At 42.9% G+C, this 20,837-nt stretch overlaps 2 protein-coding genes and 1 long non-coding RNA gene across 5 annotated transcripts in view; 1 reads left to right on the top strand and 2 right to left on the bottom strand.

Annotated features, from left to right (window-relative positions):
* The window catches only part of DNAJC5B (DnaJ heat shock protein family (Hsp40) member C5 beta), a 29,695-nt gene extending 28,110 nt beyond the window's left edge, over positions 1-1,585 (bottom strand). Inside the window, exon 1 of the mRNA XM_071737705.1 lies at positions 1,443-1,585. The gene's annotated coding sequence lies outside the window, so the exon portion shown is untranslated. The remainder of the gene's footprint in view (positions 1-1,442) is intronic.
* Positions 1,586-18,143: 16,558 nt separating this feature from the next.
* Positions 18,144-20,494, bottom strand: LOC139793261 (uncharacterized). Its single transcript, XR_011724562.1, has 2 exons — positions 20,354-20,494; positions 18,144-18,282 (listed from the first exon to the last, which is right to left on the bottom strand). It is a non-coding gene; the product is annotated as an uncharacterized lncRNA (long non-coding RNA).
* PDE7A (phosphodiesterase 7A) overlaps positions 19,763-20,837 on the top strand; it is a 71,936-nt gene continuing 70,861 nt past the window's right edge. For 2 of the 3 annotated variants that reach the window (XM_071737693.1, XM_071737690.1), the window contains exon 1: positions 19,763-20,476. In XM_071737693.1, coding sequence (XP_071593794.1) covers positions 20,339-20,476 — 138 coding nt within the window. In that variant the 5' untranslated portion in view covers positions 19,763-20,338. The remainder of the gene's footprint in view (positions 20,477-20,837) is intronic. The other variant, XM_071737692.1, reaches the window with a different exon arrangement.

Here is a 20,837-nt window from a genome sequence, read left to right as displayed (position 1 = left end):
ACAGGTTTAGTCCCCTTTAGACCTATCACTCAGTCCTTCTTTATACACAGAGGCAGAACAGACAAACAAGTGAATTCTCCACTGAGTGGTTCTACTGCCTCCTTACAGCTCATAGATCACACTTCTGGACTGGAAGAACCAAACACTTTTAAACCAGACCAAGCTAATGTTAGGCAATGGCATGAAGAAACTCATATAAACCATAATTTAAAACACCAGGTACAGATACCGATCATTCATAAGAGAAAGCTGCAGCTCTTTGATGGCAGACTTGCCACAACAAAATTCTCACCACAACCTCTTTATTTCTTTGCATGTTTCAACCTTCTCCAAAGGCTGAGATGTGATGAAGAAAAAAGCCTGAAAGTGAGCTGTGCTTATGTACCCCAGCCTTAAGAAAAATTTCTGAGAACCTGTTTTGTCAGGGAAAACTACTCACTCTGCTATTTCACCCTTCTCATTGCTGAGGTAGAAACACTATCTTGCCATTATATATTATTTACTAGGCCACATTTTTGTTCAGAACCAGCCATGCAACACTTCTAAGCCCTTCAGCTTTGTTCAGTACCAAAACCAAAATCAAATACCATGTAAGTACACACAGGTATATAATAAACCAAGTAATTGTGGCATATGGTATCTGATTTACCTGGAGATCTATATTTATTCATATTTATTAGATGCTTTCTTTTTCTAATAAGCTAACATACAAGTTAGGATCCTGTGATCTGCTGAAAAAATACATTGCTTTTAAGTGTCCTACACAAACCATCAAATAAATGGACTGAACTTATGCTTTTAAATTAACAATTAAGAATTAAATTTTATGCTGGCCTATAGGTAATACTTTACCACCTGTAGAAGTTACAGTGCTACTTGTAAATAACAGTATGCCCGGAGTATATCTGACATAATCCTAGGATCTATCCTGATCATACAGGAACCATGCAAGGCACATGAAGCTGTTAGTGCACAAAATAATGGTGAGCAAACATGTGAGGTCACAGATATTCAGCATTATTTTTAAAAACCACTACATAATCCTGATTATCTACATGCAACCCTGAAGAATAAAGTAAATTATGATAGACTTTATTTTGAAAAACTAAAAAATCATGCACTTTCTACCTTCTTATAAAATAATTTTAATCACCCAGTCAGCTATGGAAATTTTAACTCACTAGCCTATTCAGGCTTTTTATGATTAATCACCTTGAAGGTCTATCTAGCTACTTGGTTATTTCTCACTTCTTTAAAGCAGTCCAATAAAACGCTAAAAGCACAACAGTTTGGCACTTCAGCTTTTTCTGTGCAAATTTTATACTATCCAGGATGAACTGTCTTATGCAGAGGTTGTATCAATATCCCTTTTTTTTCTGCCATACTGGTAATTCATTTGGATTTGCACTAAAAAATAAGGCAAGATGACTCAAATAACATACCTGTTTCAAAAAGTGATGGCACACAGTCTGGCATGTGTAAACTCACAACATTATCAGTTCAGTATCTTGATGTCTTTATTCCAGTATAATCCAAAATGAAAGAAGGAAGTGCCACCAGAAGCCCTGTTCCACAGAAAGCAGCTGCTGCTTTTCAGCCTTCACAATCAAGGTTAAACAGGTCAGTGGAGTCTGATTACTTTTTGTTTGTTTGTTCAGTATCCAATTGGTACTCTCTCAGGAAGACCTACAGAAGAATGGATGAAACATTCATGAGCCTACAGGCTGATGCACCTTAGAGTTAATGACACCAAAAAAAAAAATGGGACAACTGTGTATTTAGTTAGTTGCTCTTCTGTGCTTTACTCTTGATTGTGTCTTGTGTTTGTCTTTTTTCCCCCCACAAATGTGTTAAATTTGTTCAAAGATACAACAGTCTTGCTCTACAGTTCACTTCTTCAAGACCAGCCATGACTTAGCTTTACTTTATAGTCTCTTCCAGAGAAGATTAACTGGAAAAGATTCTCCAGAGTTCTTGTAAATTTTTATATCAAAGCAGAAGATGGAGTGTGTGAGGGGTGAATCCTCTTGCTCTAATGTAGCTTCTCTAACTTATACCATGAAAATTCTGGAGAGCCATTCCTTTCCGTTTGGAATAGAGAAGACTATAAATTCCAGAGACATAAAAAAACCCACAAACAAACAAACAAAAGCACACACACACACAAAACCCAACAACCAAACAACAAAAAACCCTCAAAACCAAATAAAAAAAATTAAAAACATTTGGGATGTCATTCTTGGAACCAAATAGTTCATCCTTTGAACTTGAGAAGTGTATTTCCCAGACCACCCAACTCCAAATTATATGTTTTGTGGTGGGTTGACCTTGGCTGGCCGCCAAACCCCTGCTTCTTCCTCAGCAGCACAGGAGGAGAGAATAAGGTGAAAAGCTCACGGAATATGATAGGATAGGGTAGAGAGATGACTTACCAGTTACTGTCACAGACAAAACAGGGAACGTGGCAAGTTCTTAACAGCTCCTCTCTGCTGCTCCTTCCTCCTCACACTTTCCCCCCAGCTCCAGCGTGGGCCCTTCCCACGGGCTGCAGTCCTTCAAGGGATGCTCCATTGGGAGTCCTACAGGGACCACAGTTTCTGTCAGGAGAACTTGCTTGTGTGTAGGCTTCTCTTAACAGACCTTCTCCTAACAGACCATGGATCCTTCAGGAAATATTCACCTTCTTTTGTCTGCTCTGCTGTGGTCCTTCCCCTGGGCTGCAGGGAAACACTCCTCCACCATGGGCATCTCTATGGGCTGTAGTGAAATCTCTGCTCCAGTGCCTGGAGCACCTTCTCTTTTTCCTTCTTCTCTGGCCTTGATGTTCACAGGGCTGTTTCTCACATTTCCCTCGTTCCTCAGTGCCACGAAGTGTTTTGCTCTTTCTTTAATACATTTTCCCAGAGGTGCCACCAGCTTGGCTGATGGGCTCAGCTGTGTCCTGTGGTGGGTCTGTTCTGCAGCTGGATGGACCCAGTCTCTGACCTCCTCCCACAGGGATCTCCCTGCAGCCCCCCCCTTCCCTGTAAAATTTTGTGTAGACTGAGGTTTGCAAGCAGATTCATGGAGCCCCATAAGACAGTAAGAGTCAAGAGTCAGTGGCAAGAGTCAGTGAGTTTGTGCTTGGATTCTACTGCAAGACTGGAACTAAAAATCAATAATTTTCTTAAAAGAAAAGCATAATTAATTGCAATCATACAAAAACATTATGCAAAAGGAAGTAAGAGTGTGGCAGCTGATAAAAAAAAGACATTTTTAAGTGGATGATTTTTAATCTGAAACACGTGATTTTAACATTTCTCTTATTCCTAGGTATGTTCTTTAAATTTAAGCATTCCCTCAAATTCCAGTTTTGGGTGGGAACGAGGAAAGGCACATTTCAACCTAAAATGTAATAGTTTTTCATAGCTGAGAGAAGTCATAATAGCATAGTTAAAATAAAATAAAAATATTTTTTTCCACGATAACAACGGAGTGGGTATAGCTAATTCTAATATGCTGTATGAACAGGATTTTTCAAGCATCTTCCTTGAGCTGAAGCTCTGAAATTAATTTATTGCTCTTACAAATGAAAAAGCCCCAAAAGTACACAATTTAGTGGTAATAATAAATTAAGGGGATAATATAAAAGGAAGGAAATAAAATTACTTTGAAGTGATCCCAAATACTTCTATACATCCTATTACAAAGACAACCATCACTGTTTTGCAGTCTGGTCACATTCCCGGAGCATCAGTTCTGTGTGAGCGCAGCTCCCTCTGGTGTGTTGAGCTAACACTGCTCCGTAACCTCTATTCCTGTTGCAATCACTCATCCTTTGTTTGAAGGAAATTAACACAATCTCTGCGTGCCTTTATTTTTTTTTTTTTTTTTTCCCCCCTTTGGAGACTCTGTAACCTAAGCACATTCCAATGAATATTTAAAACACTCAAACTTTAATGAACTGTCATAATTCTTTCATCAGGTCAGGTCTATAATTTAGAAGACTAAAATATATAATTTAATACCTACTCACTCTTCTCATTAACTTTTTTTTTTTTTTTCATTTAAACGCATAATAGTGCACCACAACCCCACTGTGGCAGAAAATGCAAAACTAGAAGACACTCCTAGTCCCAAAGGACTTTGTATCTGAAAAGTCTTACATTTTACATTTCATTTATATGCTGCATGGTATTTCAAAACAGACAAATCAGAACACGTCTGGAAATGTAAAGTTGCATATCAGCCTATAAAAAATTTGAAACATGGCCCAGTCAGAACAGGAGGTCCAGGGTTACTTCAGAAGCCTACAGTTACACACAAGCAGAGCTAAGTGTTGAAGAAGTGTGAGTCACTCCAGTCTCCTTCCTCCCACTGCTCCCTCCTTTTCCTGGCTCATAGCAAGTTCAGGAACTAAAAGCCTGGAGCAGAAAGACTGGTAGGTACACACACATGCATGAAAGTACTGGCATCATTGCTCAACAAAGGTGTAAACTTTTAGCTTCCAAGGCAAGAAAAGACAACTTTTAAAAGGTGAGTGGTTTTCTTTGTTGAATTTGGTGATGTTAATATTGATACTATCAAAGCCTGTAGGAGATTCAGGTGGTCAGATGGAGCACTGCTGACCTTCATGGACAGCCTGCAGCTTCTGACTCTTTCTTCCAATATCGACAGGGAAAGAAAACCTCTGATTTTACTTCAGAGGAATTGGGGGAGTGAAATAAATGATCTTGTTTATGTGTTTTATTAAGGCCAGCAGGTTAAGGAGATGATCATTCCTCTCTACTCAGCCCTGGCAAGGCCAGACCTAGAGTGCTGTGTCCAGATCAGAGTTCCCCAGTACAAGAGTGACATGGATGTACTTGAGAGAGTCCAGTGAAGGTCATGAAGATGATGAAGGGACTTTCCTCACAGGACAACTTCCCTATGAAGACAGGCTGAGAGGGCTGAGGCTGTTTGCCCTGGAGAAAAGAAAGCTCTGGAGGATCTCATCAATGTATATAAATAGATGAAGGTGCAAAGAGGACAGAGCCAGGTTGTTTTCAGTGGTGTCCAGTGACAGGCACAGAGGCAATGGGCACACACTTAAACACAAGATGCTCCCTCTGAACATCAGGAAATACTTTTTCACTGTGAGGGTGAAAAAGTATTTCACTGTCACAAGTTTCCCAGGGAGATCTTGGAGTCTCCATCCTTGGAAATCTTCAAGAGCTGCCGGGACGTGACTCTGGGTGGCTTTGCTTCCCATCCCCCAAGCTTCCCTAATGTGATCACTATTATCACTAATTTCTGTGCCTTGCTCTGCCAAAAAGCACACCAGCAAGGATGTGGGAAACATGTTGGAAGAGCTTCTGCTAATTGATGACTTTTCACAGATGAATGAATGGAAGCCTGAAAAAAAAAAAAAAGACTCAAAACAAGTACAGCATAAGGATATAAGTACAGTAGGCTGATAAGATCAGAGAACATGTACACTGAGAAAGGGTGTAAAGAGTGGTAGTGTGTACTTTTTTCACTCTTTGGGCAGGATCTAGGTTATTTTTATTTTTGAGTAGTGCTATGGTGATGTCAACATTAATAACACCCAGCTGAACAAGGGCAAAAGACTGAGCAAGTGGAAAAAAGATGCTTCTGCCAAGATGCATTGGGCCTCTGACTCAGGCAAAATTTATCATTTTTTTCAAGAAGAGCACTTCTGAGGCAGCTACGTCCCAAAATGTTCTTCTTGTCCTGTGTCATGGTTCAGGCCCAGCTGGTACCAACCAGGCCTCCTCTCTCTTACCTCCCACCCCAATGGAGACAGGGACAGGGAGGTTTTCACTCCCCGGTTACAGCAACAGGGAAAAAACAGACAGGTTCAGTTTGGGGAGAGAAAAAAATTAATTTAATCTATCAGGAGAAAGTGAACACACAACAAGATCTTTATACCTCCCCTCCACCCTCACCCCTCCCTTCTCCGCAGTCCCGGATCCCTTCACCCCTGCCTCCCGCTCAGGGCACAGGAAGAGGCAGGGGGGGTTTAGGGTCAGTTCCCCACACGGTGTTTCTGCCGCTCCTTCCTCCTCAGGGGGAGGACTCCTCACATTCTTCCCCTGCTCCAACGCGGGGTCCCTCTCATGGGGGAGAGTCCTTCAGGAACCCCTGGGACATGAGTCCCTCCCACAGGTGCAGTCCCTCAGGCACAGACTGCTCCAGCCCGGGCTGCACACAGAGTCACGGCTGCTGCGGGAGCAGTCACCTCCTCTGGCACGGGGTCCTACACGGCTGCAGATCCACATCTGACCCTCTCCATGATCCCGGGCAGGCTGCAGCTCCATGTCTGCCCACCTGAGACACTGCCCAGCAGCAGCTCCACGTCTGCTCATGTCATGCTCCTTCAGGGCCTGCTCCACTCTGCTCCTCCATGGGCTGCAGGGGCACAGCTGCCATCTCAACGTGGGCGGTGGGGTAATCTCTGCTCAGGCACCTTCTCCCCCTCCTTCCTCGCTGACCATGGTGTCTCTGCTCTGGCATTGCTCTCCCGTCTCCTCTCTCCAGGGATTTTTTGCAGCTTAATTTGCCCTTTCTTGAACACGTCACTGACGGATGCTCGGCCTGGGGCAGAGGCAGGGCCAGAACCAGAGCTGGAGGAGGAGCTTCCCGCAGCTTCTCACAGGAGCCAACGCTGAGGGCTGCTCTGCTTCCAGCGCTGCACTAACCCAGGACATCCTGCCTGAACTGTATCGCATGCTGCTTTTTAGATATTCAAACAACCTCCTTGAGAAGAGAATTGTTTTAGGGTCCTTTTCTCTGGGGGAAGCCTTTTTAGATCTCAGGCAAGCCCAAACTCTACAGCAAAAAATTACATTCCTCTTGCCACATTTCTCTGTTACAGAATAGTTACTGTCGTTACAGCTTTAAAAGTAATAACAGAATTAATTTAAATAATATGATTGCATTGCATCCGTTTTTAAATACATATAACTATACTGGAAGGAAAACATTCCATCTGGTCACCCATCTGCAACTCCATCTATGCAAGAAGTAAGTATTCATAAGAGAACATCCATATATTTGAATTCTCTGAACATATTGCGACCTTCTGTTACTATTCACATGGAATATCTCAATTTAAATATATATGGGGTTTTTAATATCTGCAGTATTAGGAAAAAGTAGCAAATTCAAGAAGTATGAAACTTAAGTGAACAGTCAGTTGCATATCCAAATTACTCACATTTTGCGTGGTCAGTTTGACACAGAGAAGCAATCCAGAACTGTAACTTCCTAACTCATTCTAGCAAATCTAGTTCAAAGGCTTGGTGGATTACCTAAGTAACACTTCTAGTACAAACATTTTTTTCCCTAGACAATAAATTTGAGACTTAAAAATATTTCTAAGTAATAGTAATAATAATATATTTAACTTTTTAACAAGATACTCAGTGGAACGTGGGGAATTTTAGCTTCACCTGTGCTTTAGAGGAAAGTTCTATCCTCCCTAATTTAAAGTGGGCCATGGAGATAGCCATAACTAAGATGTAAATCATATTAATCTCTCAGGTTCTGAGTTTAATTTTTTCTGAAAAGCAAAGGATAGAAAGTTCCTAGTTTATATAGCTTTGACAACTCAGAGGCAAGTTATCTAAGACTTCAAGTAAAAGTGATGTAAGACAATCCCCTAGTTCCTATTTAGGCAGTGCCTTGGTAATTTATTTTTCAAACAGCTGTAGCACTTTAAGGCATTATTCTACTACTTACCACAAGTTACCACACAGACAGTTTTGGCAGCAGAGTTATTCATTTTAGCACAGCCTAATCAGCTACAGCTAAGAATCGGTAAGATTAGCTTGAACAGTATAAAGCAGTGCTTTCAACTATTTAAAAACTCATTTTACCAGAAGCAGATTAGGAAATGGTGGTACCATCTTCTCAGCACCCTGCCTTTGGGAATCAACAGCTGCTTTCTGTCCTTCCCACCAGGTACAACCTTTCTCCAGCACCTAAGTTCTCTCCACATGTTTCTCCTTCACACATTTTTCTTAAAACACCCTTTGACACCTCCTGCAGTCTTTGTCTCAGCAAGGTCTTTCCTAAAATCCCCAGTATAGTCCTCAGCTCCATCCTGCACCAACCCTCCTCCTTAACTATTCTCTCCCAAATTCCTACCAGCCGGTTCCTTGGTTACATAGTTCTCAGAAGGGAGGGGATGCAGCAAGGAAGATAACAATCAGTAGCCATTTCTGTTTAAAGCTTCATTAATCCTCACAAAGGTTTTATTACCCTGTCTTAGAAATTCTCACTTAATCGATGGCTGAGAAAGGCAAAATCTTTCTAAAGTGCTGATGATTAACTATCTTATCTCCCTATCTAGATCCAGATAGGAATGTCTGGTCAATGGTTGCGTTCAAGATCAAAGAATTGATTGGCCAGGTTCGATGGGGCTTTGAGCAACATGGTTTAGTGGGAGGTGTCCCTGCCTGAAACAGGGAGGCTGGAACGAAACGACCTTTAAGGTCCCTTACAACGCAAAACTATTCTGTGATTGTGTAACAAAAACCATATGCAATCCCAGGATCAGAGGAATTACAGATTGCTGGATGAGAAGACAGAAGCCTCAGATATATATACATATTTTAAATGTAGTTTACTAAGAAAAAGTAAAAAATTCTGAAATTGTATTTAATTAGCAAACACATTTCACCGAACCTCACAATAAAGTAAATAAACAAAAATATAAACGTGAATGCTGTTCTCCATATAGTAGGTGCAAAAAAAGCCACTGGAAATATTTTCCAATTCAGCAGATTAACATTTCAGTACACTGGATTCCTCATTGCTAACCATTTATCACAACTGTTATTAGGTTCCCCCCCTCTTCCCCCTGCTTTATTATGACAAGACCTTTTAGCTACAAAGCAGTCAGAGCTGAAATTCAAAGTCTGAACCTGTGGGTTTAGAGTTGGCTCAAGTCAATCTAAGGGCTGCCAGCAAAGGAGCAGTTCAAACATTCACTGACTTTTTGTTTGTTTGTTTTCCTTTTTGCTGGTATTTTTCTTAGTTTTCAGTTAACTTGCTAGCCAGCCCCACTCCATGGCTGGCATCCTCACCAGAGCTGATGAAATGGAAGTGGTGACATCAGACCTTTTCAGCAGCAGCAAACTCTTACATTGTCTTCAGCTCAGCACAAAACCACACCTTAGGAAACTATATAGGGGCTAGAATACCATACGAGTGTAAAGCACAAGTAAATTCTGTGGAAATTTGTGCACATTGGGAGAATTAAGACTCCTCCAGCCGGGAGCAATGTTTGACACCACACTGAATATTATGGAGTCTCCTGCTGGTGGCTTTACAGTGCCACGGGTGTGTGACACAACGTGCTGCTCTCTTTGAAAAGCTCTCTGCCAATTCAATTTGTTCAAACAAAACTTTGACAGGTTATCTCTGCCCTGGCAGGATGACTGCTGCAACAGGCATCGGCTGCCCACACAACCCTAACCCTCTGCGGTTCAGGCACCGCCTGTTGCTCTGCAACCAGGATAAAAGCAGACAGGCAGCATAAAATCCTCACCAAGCGCTCTGCTAATTTGACAAAAATGTAATCGTGTGCCCACACCTGATCCAGATCAAATTTGTACTGCTGGGTGATGTGGCATGGCCCGGCGCCAGCGGTAATGATTGTGGAACCACAGCGCTCGGCGAAGGCTTCTCCTGCAGATGAATTTCCCGTGCAGGAGACTGTAAATACAAAACGTGGCCTATCGCAGTGGAAACAGCTTGTGCAGGCTCTCCAGGACGTGCCCTGATCTGCACAAAAGAGACATACCCTCACGCTTTGCCAAACCACCTTTCTTTCTGCCCTCAGAGGGAGGGTGCTGGGTTAGCCTCTGACTGAGAGCATTAGGCAGAGGGGGGAAAAAAAAAAAAAACGGAAATTACACGTCTGAGGTTTTTCTTTCAGGCAAGTCTCTTATAAAAATAAAGGAGTGTATAAATGTCTTTGTTTCCCTGCCAACTTTTATAAGAACTAATTAAGACCAAGGAGAGCTTCATTTTCCTGTTTATTTCATACAGAGAACAGCTAATGAATTTAACCTATTGATGATTTTGCAGCTGCCTGCTTTAATTTGCTTATGATTGAGAAACAAAAAGTTAGTGTAACAGCAAAGGGTTGCCAAACCCACTGAGCGGTCACTGGTGCATGATCCAGCTGTGTGATCAAACTTCAATTAGGCAGCTGTGACAACAGAGCCCAGGCTGTCTTTGGGAGCAAGAAACAAGAATTAATATTATGGCCCCAGCTTAATAGCTGCTTATTTCCAAGTTGGCTGAATTGTCCTTAATAAGGCCAATATAATCGTAAAGGTATGGAGTGCTGGCATTTGTTCCCTGCTAAAGAACAACATGCACTTTTCAACTTTATTCATTGCAATAGAAAATTCAGGCCATAAAACTCAGTGGTAATTGCTATCAGTAAATGAAGAATTATGCTTTATCAGAAAAACAATCTTCAGGAGCAAATATTCACAGGCCTTGGCATAACTCATATTTTTTTAGTTCAGGCAAATTGATTACAAGGCTTTTATTATATCAAAGAGTCCTATGGTCTTTATGGAGATCATACAGAATTCAAGAAAGGATTTTATGGCTGCTATAAAACCTACAAAATATTTTAAAGGTCCTTTTGATTCAAAAGGTAAGATCCCAGCCCACTATAAATCAGAGGCAAAACTCCCAATTGAGATTGACAGAAAATGAGCATGCAATTGTTAGCAGCTCTTACTTATAAATTTTTCCATAAATTACTCTATGTGACTGGGGAACCTCATGGGTTTTATTCACATTAAATTCTACAGGTTGTTTGTGTTTTTTTTTTTCAAAAGAGGGAGGATAATTCACTTCAGGGGAAGCGAGGTATTTAATTTCCTTGCCTGCCTTAAAGAGCAGCTCTTCAAACTTCTACACGTTATTTCAAAATATTATCTCAAAACAATTTACAAATATTACACAGGGATTCCCAAACCATAGTATCCTAGCACTGGAATACCCAAGCAATTGAAGAAGGCACATGTGGTCCTTGGGAAGTGCTGCTGCCCTGTTGCACCACCCATGCCTCAGCCAAGGCTGACCCTGCATCAGCCCATTCATGAGGCTACGTACAGTTCTGACAAATGGAAACTAGAACACCAAAAAACAGCTAACTCTGAGAATTTGAACTATTACATGTTCATTCTATTCTGAAATCACAAACCCAGAGAAGTGAAGCTTTTCCTACAAAGCTGGGCAAGAGCCTTTTCCTTACAAAAACCAGAAATCGGCCACCAGCACCTTCTGGCTGGAATGTGTCAGGATTATAAAGGCTCCCAGTGTGTGCAGTCTGTGCAGTAGGAAGGGAAAATTACTTGCTGTGGTATGCATGTCAGACCAGAGCAGTACAGAATCCACAGTATGTATTACAGTCTGTGTATGCTGCTGGTGTTTGTTCATATTACAGTCTCCTCTACTGGTGCTAGGCACCTGGCTTCATAATCTTTCATCATCAACATTTCATAATTCAAACTAGAAAATTTGCAATAATGTATTTCACTAATGCTTCCTTTTCCTGTTTGCATATTATTTAAAAGTCACATGCAATTTTTCTTAATGTGTGGCTACGAGTTACATAGAAAACAATGTTTGTTCCCATATTAATGTGGCAATAAACTTTTTTTGCAGGAGGAACACTTCCACAATTTAGAAAGATCTGTTTCATAAATTGTTTCCAAAAATGGACATTCATGCATATAGACATAATAAAGTGACATGAAAAGAAGTATATATCTGAAAATTGAACTACAGAGCAATTATGCTGTGAATTCATATGTTGCTTGGGATTAAAGCTTGGCACTGCACTTTTTTTTTTTGATATCCAGCAATAATCCAGTCCTTTGTAATGCAAACGGTACTGACTTGCAGTCTATAAGTACTAGTTTTGACTTCTAACAACTTGAGGTCAATTCTCTCATTTTCTGGGAATTGATTCTCTTGGCTATCGAGAGAATGATGTGTCCACAGACCATCCAGTTCAAACTCAGCAAGAATATAACCAATCCTGCACCAAATTAAGCTATTTGGGCCTATTGGTTCTCAAGTCTTCATGCTCTGCAGTAAAGTAACAGGATCTTTCCTCAGAAGCTTTATATTCTGTGTTTTAGACAAATTACAGGTATCATAGAATAAGTTTTTTCCACTTAGTTTGTGTAATCATGAATTGAGTGTGTAAGTAAAACCTTCTGCATAGAGCCAAGCAGATGTCATGGGTTTCCCTGGTTTTTAGGCATTCTATAAAATATGCTGTATGGCAGGTTTTGAAAAAAATTTGCAAACTAGAATATTTATTCATATTTTGTTACGTTTTAGAAAGAAATTCTTAGTACATAATTATACTAACAAATATTCAGAGTTCAAGGTGAGATTAAGCATTAGAAAAAAAGTTGCTCATTTTCTTAGGTCTGTCCTTGAAAAAAGTATTCTACAAACCTCTCCTCATGCAATTTAAAAAAAAAAATGCTGGCATGGTATTGATTTATGTAGATTTAACTGATGTTCTGACACATGACTAGAGGGTGATCTCCATAATCCCGACTCAGCAAAGCATGTAAGAACGTGCATAAAATTAAATATATACTTTGTACCACTAATACTTTATGCCAATTAACCTGCATTTTGCTGCAAATTCTGCTATGCCTGTCATTTACCATAAACATTTTACGTGTATATTTTACGTTATAAAGTCCAATATATGCTATATATCCCATATATTTGTAGCCTATTTCAACATGTCGTAACCATATTCCAAATAATATCTTTATGTGAGATTTGAAAACCAGAATTTGCAAAATGAATTATATTTTTAATTATATAGCATCTGAGTAATCCTTTACATAATACTGATTTACACCACGTAGGTGAGTTTTTGTGATACAGATGATGTGGTCTAATTGTGGGCTGATTCCCATCTCCAGTTATATATCTGCACCTGTGTTGTTTGGCTGGTCCTACTAATTTGGGGGGAGGCTAGGGGTTCATTTTCTGCCAGCTTAAATCTCTAAATTCTCCTGGTTTACCCTAGAGCTGAGCATCCATGCTCAGAAAACAGCCAGGAGGAGTGAGATGGAGCAGCACAGCTCTTCTGCATAGCAGCATCTAGCTTAGAATCAATGCATTTTAAAATCACATTTCCAGTGCACTCTGCACCATTAAGAGCCCCAGCCCCTGTGTTTAGCTCACTATACCCTCCCTCCCCATCTCAGCTTTTAAACAAGTGACTCGTCTCTAATTAAATGCAAAGCTGCTTTTAAGAAATTGAAAAATGTTCTCCTCGTACTCAGACTGGCTTTTATCTGAACATAAAAGTCAGTTTATCGGAGCTAATCCTTTTAGCATGCACTTGTCTTACAACTTTCCTTCATTTGGTCAAGACAAAGGAATTCAGGAATTTCTGTAAACTAACCCTCCCCACGCTTTGTTGCATTTTTGTTGACATATTGGCAACGTTTCTTCCAGTTTTAATCAAATGAAGCACGTAGAGATCTAGTGAGTTGTTACTCAGACAAGATTCCAGCTACCTTTTTGCTATTGTTGAAAAGAGTCAGTCTAGCGAAGAATAAACCTAAATAAAACCAGAGGTTGTCCCTTGAAAGTGATGAAAGATTCTTGCAGCATTTGCTCAGGTAGGTAACGGGAAGACTGGCAGAATGACACTGTTTTTCTAGGCTTTCAAGGAGAAGTCATGTTAATGCTAACCCTGCCACTACTCTTTTCTTCACAAAGAAATGTCAGGATGCTACATGGTGGAAAACCGTGAGTGTTTAATCAGCTCACTTCTGTTCACCTGAGTGGGATTACCTTCTGCTGCCATAGGTTTTCATAGATCAGTCCCACTGATTAGTTAAAGAGCAGGCACCAAAAGATGAAATACCTGATTAATTTTTGATGCACGTTCAAATTTAGTGGAGAAACTGAAGTAGTATATTTGAGCATCTTTTGAAAAGCCAGAAAAAAATTACTACTTGGAATATAATGGAGAAATTTAATTTGAATATTCTAACTAGTGCACATTTTTACTACTAATGCAATCCTCTGAATGTAATTGTTAATTTTAATTGTGATTACCACTTATTTCAACTTAACTCTTTTTGTGAGGGAGTAATTGCAGAGAATGACACTTCAGAAAAACCAAAACTGAATAGTAAAAACACCAAAGTGCAAGAGAAGTGCTTTTAGGTTCTTGGATGTAGTAATCCAAATTATCAAAAGTGCAAATGCTGCAAGTTACTCCAGCTCCCATTTCTTAATTGCATCATCCACCAAAGGGAGACTGTTGTAAATGTGTCCTTCTGGTTACTAGAAAATTTCCAGTAATTTTAGCACATATACAAAAGCAACTACTCCACATTCTCATACAAATAAGCTTCTACAACAAGAGGGTATACTCATCTTTAAAACAGCCATAAATAATTTAAAATTTTCTTTGTATGAAAAAATCTAGCTTTAAATAATAAACTGCTTTCCTTTAGCTTTTTACAACACAACAAGGTAAGATTAATAAGACATTTTTACTTCAGCCTCATCGGTAAGTGGGAACTTTAGTTCATTATTTCATTTCTAGCAGTATTTGATATTGTCAGTTCTAATACTACAGTACAATATTACATTATTTTCCATATGCCAAGAGGCCATTAAAGTATCACATGGGCCACCAGGAATCTTTCGAACCTAAATACATCTTCCTAATCCAAACTTAGCCCTCAGTCCCTAACTATGGGACAGCATATTTATTTAAAAAAAAAATACAAGTCAAAATTGCTTTTAAAAAACTTGTGAAGACTGTGCTGAAAATTGCACCTTCAAAGATGTATAGAAAGGATGTTCAAAATTACACACAATGAGGCATTGGGACAACATTTCAAACATTAAAAAAAAAAAAGTTATAAAATGAAGCCAAAATAAATTACAACATTTTCTTAAGGCAGAAAGTGTGACTGATGCTCTGCAGCTTCTCACAGAGGCCACCAGGCACCGTGTCCTGAACAGTTTGTTGAGAAATTATTCAGCTGGTAAATATGTACTGCATTCGGTCCATCTCTTCATAGGGGTCCAAACCCACTTCCATTACCAACACGAAAACCTGAATTTTCAGCTTCTAATAACACCATTAAACATGTAAGCTGCACCTCTGAAACTGCACCTGGGGTTCTCATATCCTCCCACTCTGGTATTAAAAATACTCTGCACATCAGCTGTTATTATGCATATAAAAATGACACAAGGAGAAGCTTTCTCTATAGGCTCATGCTGACACTGACACCCTTAGTCATTTTAACACTACTGTAGCATGACAATTTTTTTCCAGGCAACTGTAATCACTGAGAAAACCAGAATTTCAGTGGCTGAGACCTTTTAAACTGTCCATACACTAGGAAGTTTTCTAGAAATGCATTTAAGAAAGTATAAGAATCACCTTTTCACACTGTTTCTCCTAATTCTACCTTTGGTGGAGTTACAAAAAGCCATCTTTGAACGGATATTAAACTTTTGACAGCTTGCAGCTGTGTTGAATTGACCTTTGTTACCCTGTTTCCACAGTCAGGCTACAAGTTGCCCAGTAAAACTCCTGTCTTGCATTAAGCATAGATGCAGATTCTTAGGGCTAGAAGCAAAGGGAAACCGAAATCCTCTGGTTTTGGTAGAGAATTGGTACCTGTCCATTGGCCATTATCAGTTAAATGAAACTGAAGTTATTACTAATATGGAAAATATTCTAAGCACTTTTCACTACAGTTTTCCAAATACCAGAAACTGAAGCAAAAGCAAACAAGCAGTCTGCCCAAGCAGGTCAAACCAACGTAATCTGCCACTGCAGCAGACTGACAAAACCTGTAGCCAATGGAAACACGGTACATGTGACACAGGTTGTCTTCACTGACGCTGCCCTGTACTGACACCACTGTAAACAAAATCTCCTATCTGACTCCATCTGATCGACTTTGCAGACAGAAACCAAATCATCTAAATTAGAAAAAAAGGCTGCACTGTGCACTGCTCTTTTCAGTAAAGAGAAAGGCATCTTCAAAGGGTAACTTAAATGGCCTGCTGTCTTTCCCTTAATTATTGACTATGAAATCACCCTCAGGCAACTGCTCTCTAGGTTAAGTCAGGAAAGATGAACCTGGGTCACAGAGCAGATAAAGCAGCTGCAATATGGGTACAAAAATGACTGGAAACCATTCCCAGAGGAGTCAGCAAGGGCTGACAGGTTATACTAAATGCCATTCTTTGGAACTCTTCCAGATCATAGAATTTTCACTGCTGACCTGATTGTTTTGAGGGCATGCTTATTAAATTTGCAGGTGACAGAGTCAGGAAAGACTGCGAGTATATTGAAGGACAGGAGTGAGATTCAGTCTTGACCAACTGAAAAAAAATGGGTTGCAGAAATCACAGTTCACTCAGGTAAAGGCAAGTGCAAGTTTTTCCACCTGGGAAGGACTAATGCAGTGAGGGGGTGGCTGAAAGTTCAGCAGAAAATGATCTGGGGGAGCAGGGGATGGCATAGCAGTCAAGGATGTCATGCTGCCACAAGAATTCAAACAAGCCCAATGCATTGCCTTTGAGGGTCCTTGTTTTCCATTTTGTGCAAGAATCTGGGAAAAACACCCTCTTCTGTTCAGACTGCTCAGTTCTGACTGTGTTAGCTGGCTGTACCCCAGGGTGGCACTCGGTGCCACGTGGTTAGTCCAGCAGGATGTCTTGGTGCTGGGTACCCCTGTGTGACTTCCTCTTCTTTTCAGAGCAACCAGGAAACTAAACTAAGTGCAATTCTCTGACCTCCCATCTCTCCACGTTTGCAGGAGTGCCCCTCTGTGTTAAATCCAGTCGTCAAAACCACCTCCTTGCTAGACAGCACCTTGAAAAGGACAGTGATGTGCAAAAGACATCACCAATAAGTGTGTAAAGAATCACTGAAACTTTATTAATGCACCCTAAATTTGAACACATTCTGATGTGTAGTCTCCACAAAAGGCTGTATCTGCCATGATAAGGAAGCCACAACACACAGGGCTTACATAGGTGAACTGTGGCACCTCATGATGCATTTAAGAACCACAGCACCATGGTGCTCAAAGAACTCCCTGGTTCACAAGGAAAAGAAATAAAACAACTTGCTGTGAATAAACACTTTGGTGTCACTACACCTCTGTAGAAAATAAGTAAAAATTCTCTTTCCTGTGCTATAAGGTGTTAAACTTGCAGCAAGACAGAATAGGCAGGATAGAATGCATAGAACATGTATTGTTTTTGTAACAAATGTTATTTAGGCTGAAAATACATGGCTTACACTTAGTTCTAAGGCTTGGTCTATCCTATCATCTTTCTTCTAAACTCATAGAAGGAATCACTATCTGGATAATATGAATAACTTCTGTATTTATTAAAAAGCAGAGCACTTCAGGCATTGGTCACTGCCTGTGAAATCTATGCTTACTTCACAAGAATGAATTTCAAATTCCTTTAAGGTGTTTATGTAGCATTAATTAGAGATCAAAGATAATTTGATCATTAGTGAAGGAAAATGCTGATTATATTATTTAAGGACATACTGGCTCAGACTGAGCACAAATATGACCTTAAAGAACCTACTAAGATGGAAAGTACATAGAACTGATAGAAACCATACATTATCTTTATTTTTTGACCTTGTAGAATAGTATGTACTACACATATTCAGTGAAAGTAAGAGAATGTTTTTGTTGTGGGTTTTTTTCTAGAAAACCCCCCATATATTGTCCATACATTGAATTTGAGATTGACTAGAGCAAAAATCTATCCTACCTGAGTACAGAAAACCAACTTGTTACTAGTAGGAAAGAACCAAAATTAAGTTTGAAAAATGATGAGGAAAATCTTGACTCCAGTGAAGCTGCTGGAGTTCTGTCAGTAAGTTAAATGCACCCTTGATTTAATCTGAACAGGCCAAATCTGAGTGAAGTGTTGAACAGTGTGGAAGAAAACCTAACATACCCTGTTACTGGGGAAAAAAAAGTCTCATTGTGTTATTTTACTGTGAATTATTATGTGCTTATTATATATTGTGTAGTACTGAATGCATAATATATTATAAAATCATACCGTGAATACTTGTGACGTTTTTATTTCACAAAACATGAGAAAAACAGCTGAAGAAAGCTTTTAAGATGAGGTGGGTGGATCCAGTGTCCTCTTTTGTGTGTCAACACATTCTTGTGGCTATCCCAGAGACCAAGTGGGACTGCAGTTCTGCAAAAGAAGGAGGTGCTGTTTGTCAGACCTTGCAGCTCAGGAGTAAAATGGTTATCAGTCCACATCTGTAAAACTTGTTTCTACAGCTAGTTAAAACAGATTAAAATCCCCCATACAAACCACCTATTCTTTCCAAGTGGGCTCCTCCAAAGTGGTGTCATTGCCTATAAATAACCACTATCATGTGAAATCTAAACCTTTCTGCCAGTAAGCAAGCACCACTTAGAAGAACAATGTGTTATGCAAAATTAAACCATATGAATCATTCTGCAAAATCTGATTTTTAAGTGGGTACAGGCACTTCATTTATTATTCAAAGAACAGAAACATACGCTTACCTATCATGCTATATTTAGGGTTTTTTTTTATGATGGAGAAATAAAAGATGCAAGGATGTCAGGGAGAGACAAAAGGAGGCTTGGTCCTAAGAAATGAACCGAATTTTAGTCCTGATTGTCCCAGATAGCGCGTACATAGCTCTGGACAAGATCACCTCATGAATTATTCCATTTCTTCCCTACAGCCCAACCCCAGAAAATCTCATTTTTTAACCTTAGTAACAAAACTACATGGTTTTACCTCTTCATCTTGCTAAAGAACGCCTCTCTACCCTCTAAAAAACGAGCTGCAAAGATTCCAACGTACATACAAGCTCCCCCGTGTATTGCTTTTGAGATTTAAAGCCAGTTTGCCACCTTCGCTATCTCAGCAACACAAGCTGGATGCTCACGTCCAGGCCCTACCACCCGCTGATCAGTTCCCCGCGGAAGCAGCCGGGGAGGCCGCATCCCGTTCGGCGGCCACCGCCGTTCCCCCAGCGGGGCTCCCCAAAGGCACACCCGGGGGGCGAGCCGAGGATCAGCAGGAACGGTGCTCACCCAGTCAAACCCCCTCTCCCTCAGCCTGTCCGGAGGCTCCGGTCCGCCGGGCCCGGCCCTTTCAGGCCTCGCCCGACCACAAGCGGGCACGGCACGTGCTCAGCCCGCCGGGGGAAAGGGAGGGAAGGAGGGAGGGAGGTGCCGCCCCTCGCCCCGGCAGGGGAGTGCCCGTCGGCTGCAAGCGTGCCCCCAGTCCCCCCGCCCGCCCGCCCGCTCCGGCCTCGGCGCCGGCGCCCGCCCTTGCTCTGGCTCTGGCTCTGGCTCTGGCTCCGGCCTCGGTCGCGGCCGCCACCGAAGGCGCGAAGGGGAGGGCGCATGCGCCCGGTGCGTGGCGCGGGGGCCGCTGGCGCCACCGGGCCGGGCCGGGCTGTGCGCGCGGGCGGGCAGGAGGCAGGGGAGAGTGGGTGGTGACGTGATGACGCTCTGCGTGTCGCCAGTCGCGCGACCCACGCAAGAGTCCGTCGGGCTCGTGCCTCCTCCTGGGCCAGTGCGCTCGGGGCTGTGCCGAGAGGGGGCGGGCGGGGCAAAGGCTTCCTCCCTCCCTGCCTCCTTCCCTCCCTCCCTGCCTGCCTCCTTCTCCTTCTTCTCCTCCTCTCCCTCCTCCTCCTTCTCCCTGGGTCCCCTTTCCGAGGGCCCGGCCCCTTCCCCTTGACGGAGCGGGGCCGTGCGGCAGCGCCAGCGCCTCCTCCTCCTCCTCGTCCTGCCGGCCGTGCCGGACAATAGGGGCGAGCGCGGCGTGTGTCTCACCCAAAGCAGCCCCCCCGGCCGGCCTCGCCTCCATGCGCGGCGCCGGGCAGCGGGGGTGACAGCGGCTCCCGCCGGCAGCAGCGAGGCCGAGGGAGCGGCGGCAGCAGCGGCAGCAGCCGCAGCCGCGGGCTCCGGGCCGGGACTCGCCGCCTCGGGCGCTGACAGAGGCGTCCCGCTTCACCGCCTCCCCCTCGCTCCCGGCGGCGGTTCCCGCCAGGCTTTGGCGGCGGAGGACAAAGGCCCGGGGCCCGGCGCGGCCCGGCCCGGCCCCTCGGGGGGTGCGGGGGCGGTGAGGAGGCGCCGGGCCCCCGCGGGGTTTCGCCGCCGGCTTCCCCCCGCCGCCCCGCTGCGGCGAGCCCTGCGCGGGCAGGTGCGGCGGCGGGCGAGGCCGCTGCCCTGCTGGGGGTCGGCTCACGGAGGCTTCTTCAATGGAAGTATGTTACCAGCTGCCGGTGCTGCCGCTGGACAGGCCGGTGCCGCAGCACGTCCTCAGCCGCAGAGGGGCCATCAGCTTCAGCTCCAGCTCCGCGCTCTTCGGCTGCCCCAACCCCCGGCAGCTCTCGCAGGTAGGCACCGCCGCCGGGCCCCCGGGCTCCTGCCTCTCCGCTGCGGCGGCCAGGCAGTCCGTGCTGGCTCGGAGTCCCGCCGGTCCCCTGCTAGGTCGGGCGGCCCCGGCCAGCCCCCGCCGTGCCGGTAACGGGCTCCGGGGCCTGCTTTCGGTGCCGGCGAGGGGGTGGGCTGGCGGTGGGGCTGCTCCTGCGGGGCTCCCGGGGGGAGCGACCGGCCCGGTGCCTGCCTCCCCGGCCGCCAAATACCGGTGGCGGTGACTAAATAAATATTTTACAGGTTTATGCCTAGTTATTGTCGAGGTTATCTTTTTAGCATCAGTTGTAATGAGATCGGTGAACTCCTTGGGGTTTGTTTCCA

The sequence above is a fragment of the Heliangelus exortis genome, chromosome 2 (assembly GCF_036169615.1).
Source record: "Heliangelus exortis chromosome 2, bHelExo1.hap1, whole genome shotgun sequence".
NCBI classification, from domain to species: Eukaryota; Metazoa; Chordata; class Aves; order Apodiformes; family Trochilidae; genus Heliangelus; species Heliangelus exortis.
The sequence above is the reverse complement of the archived record's forward strand: the minus strand, read 5'-3'. Positions and strand labels throughout refer to the sequence as shown.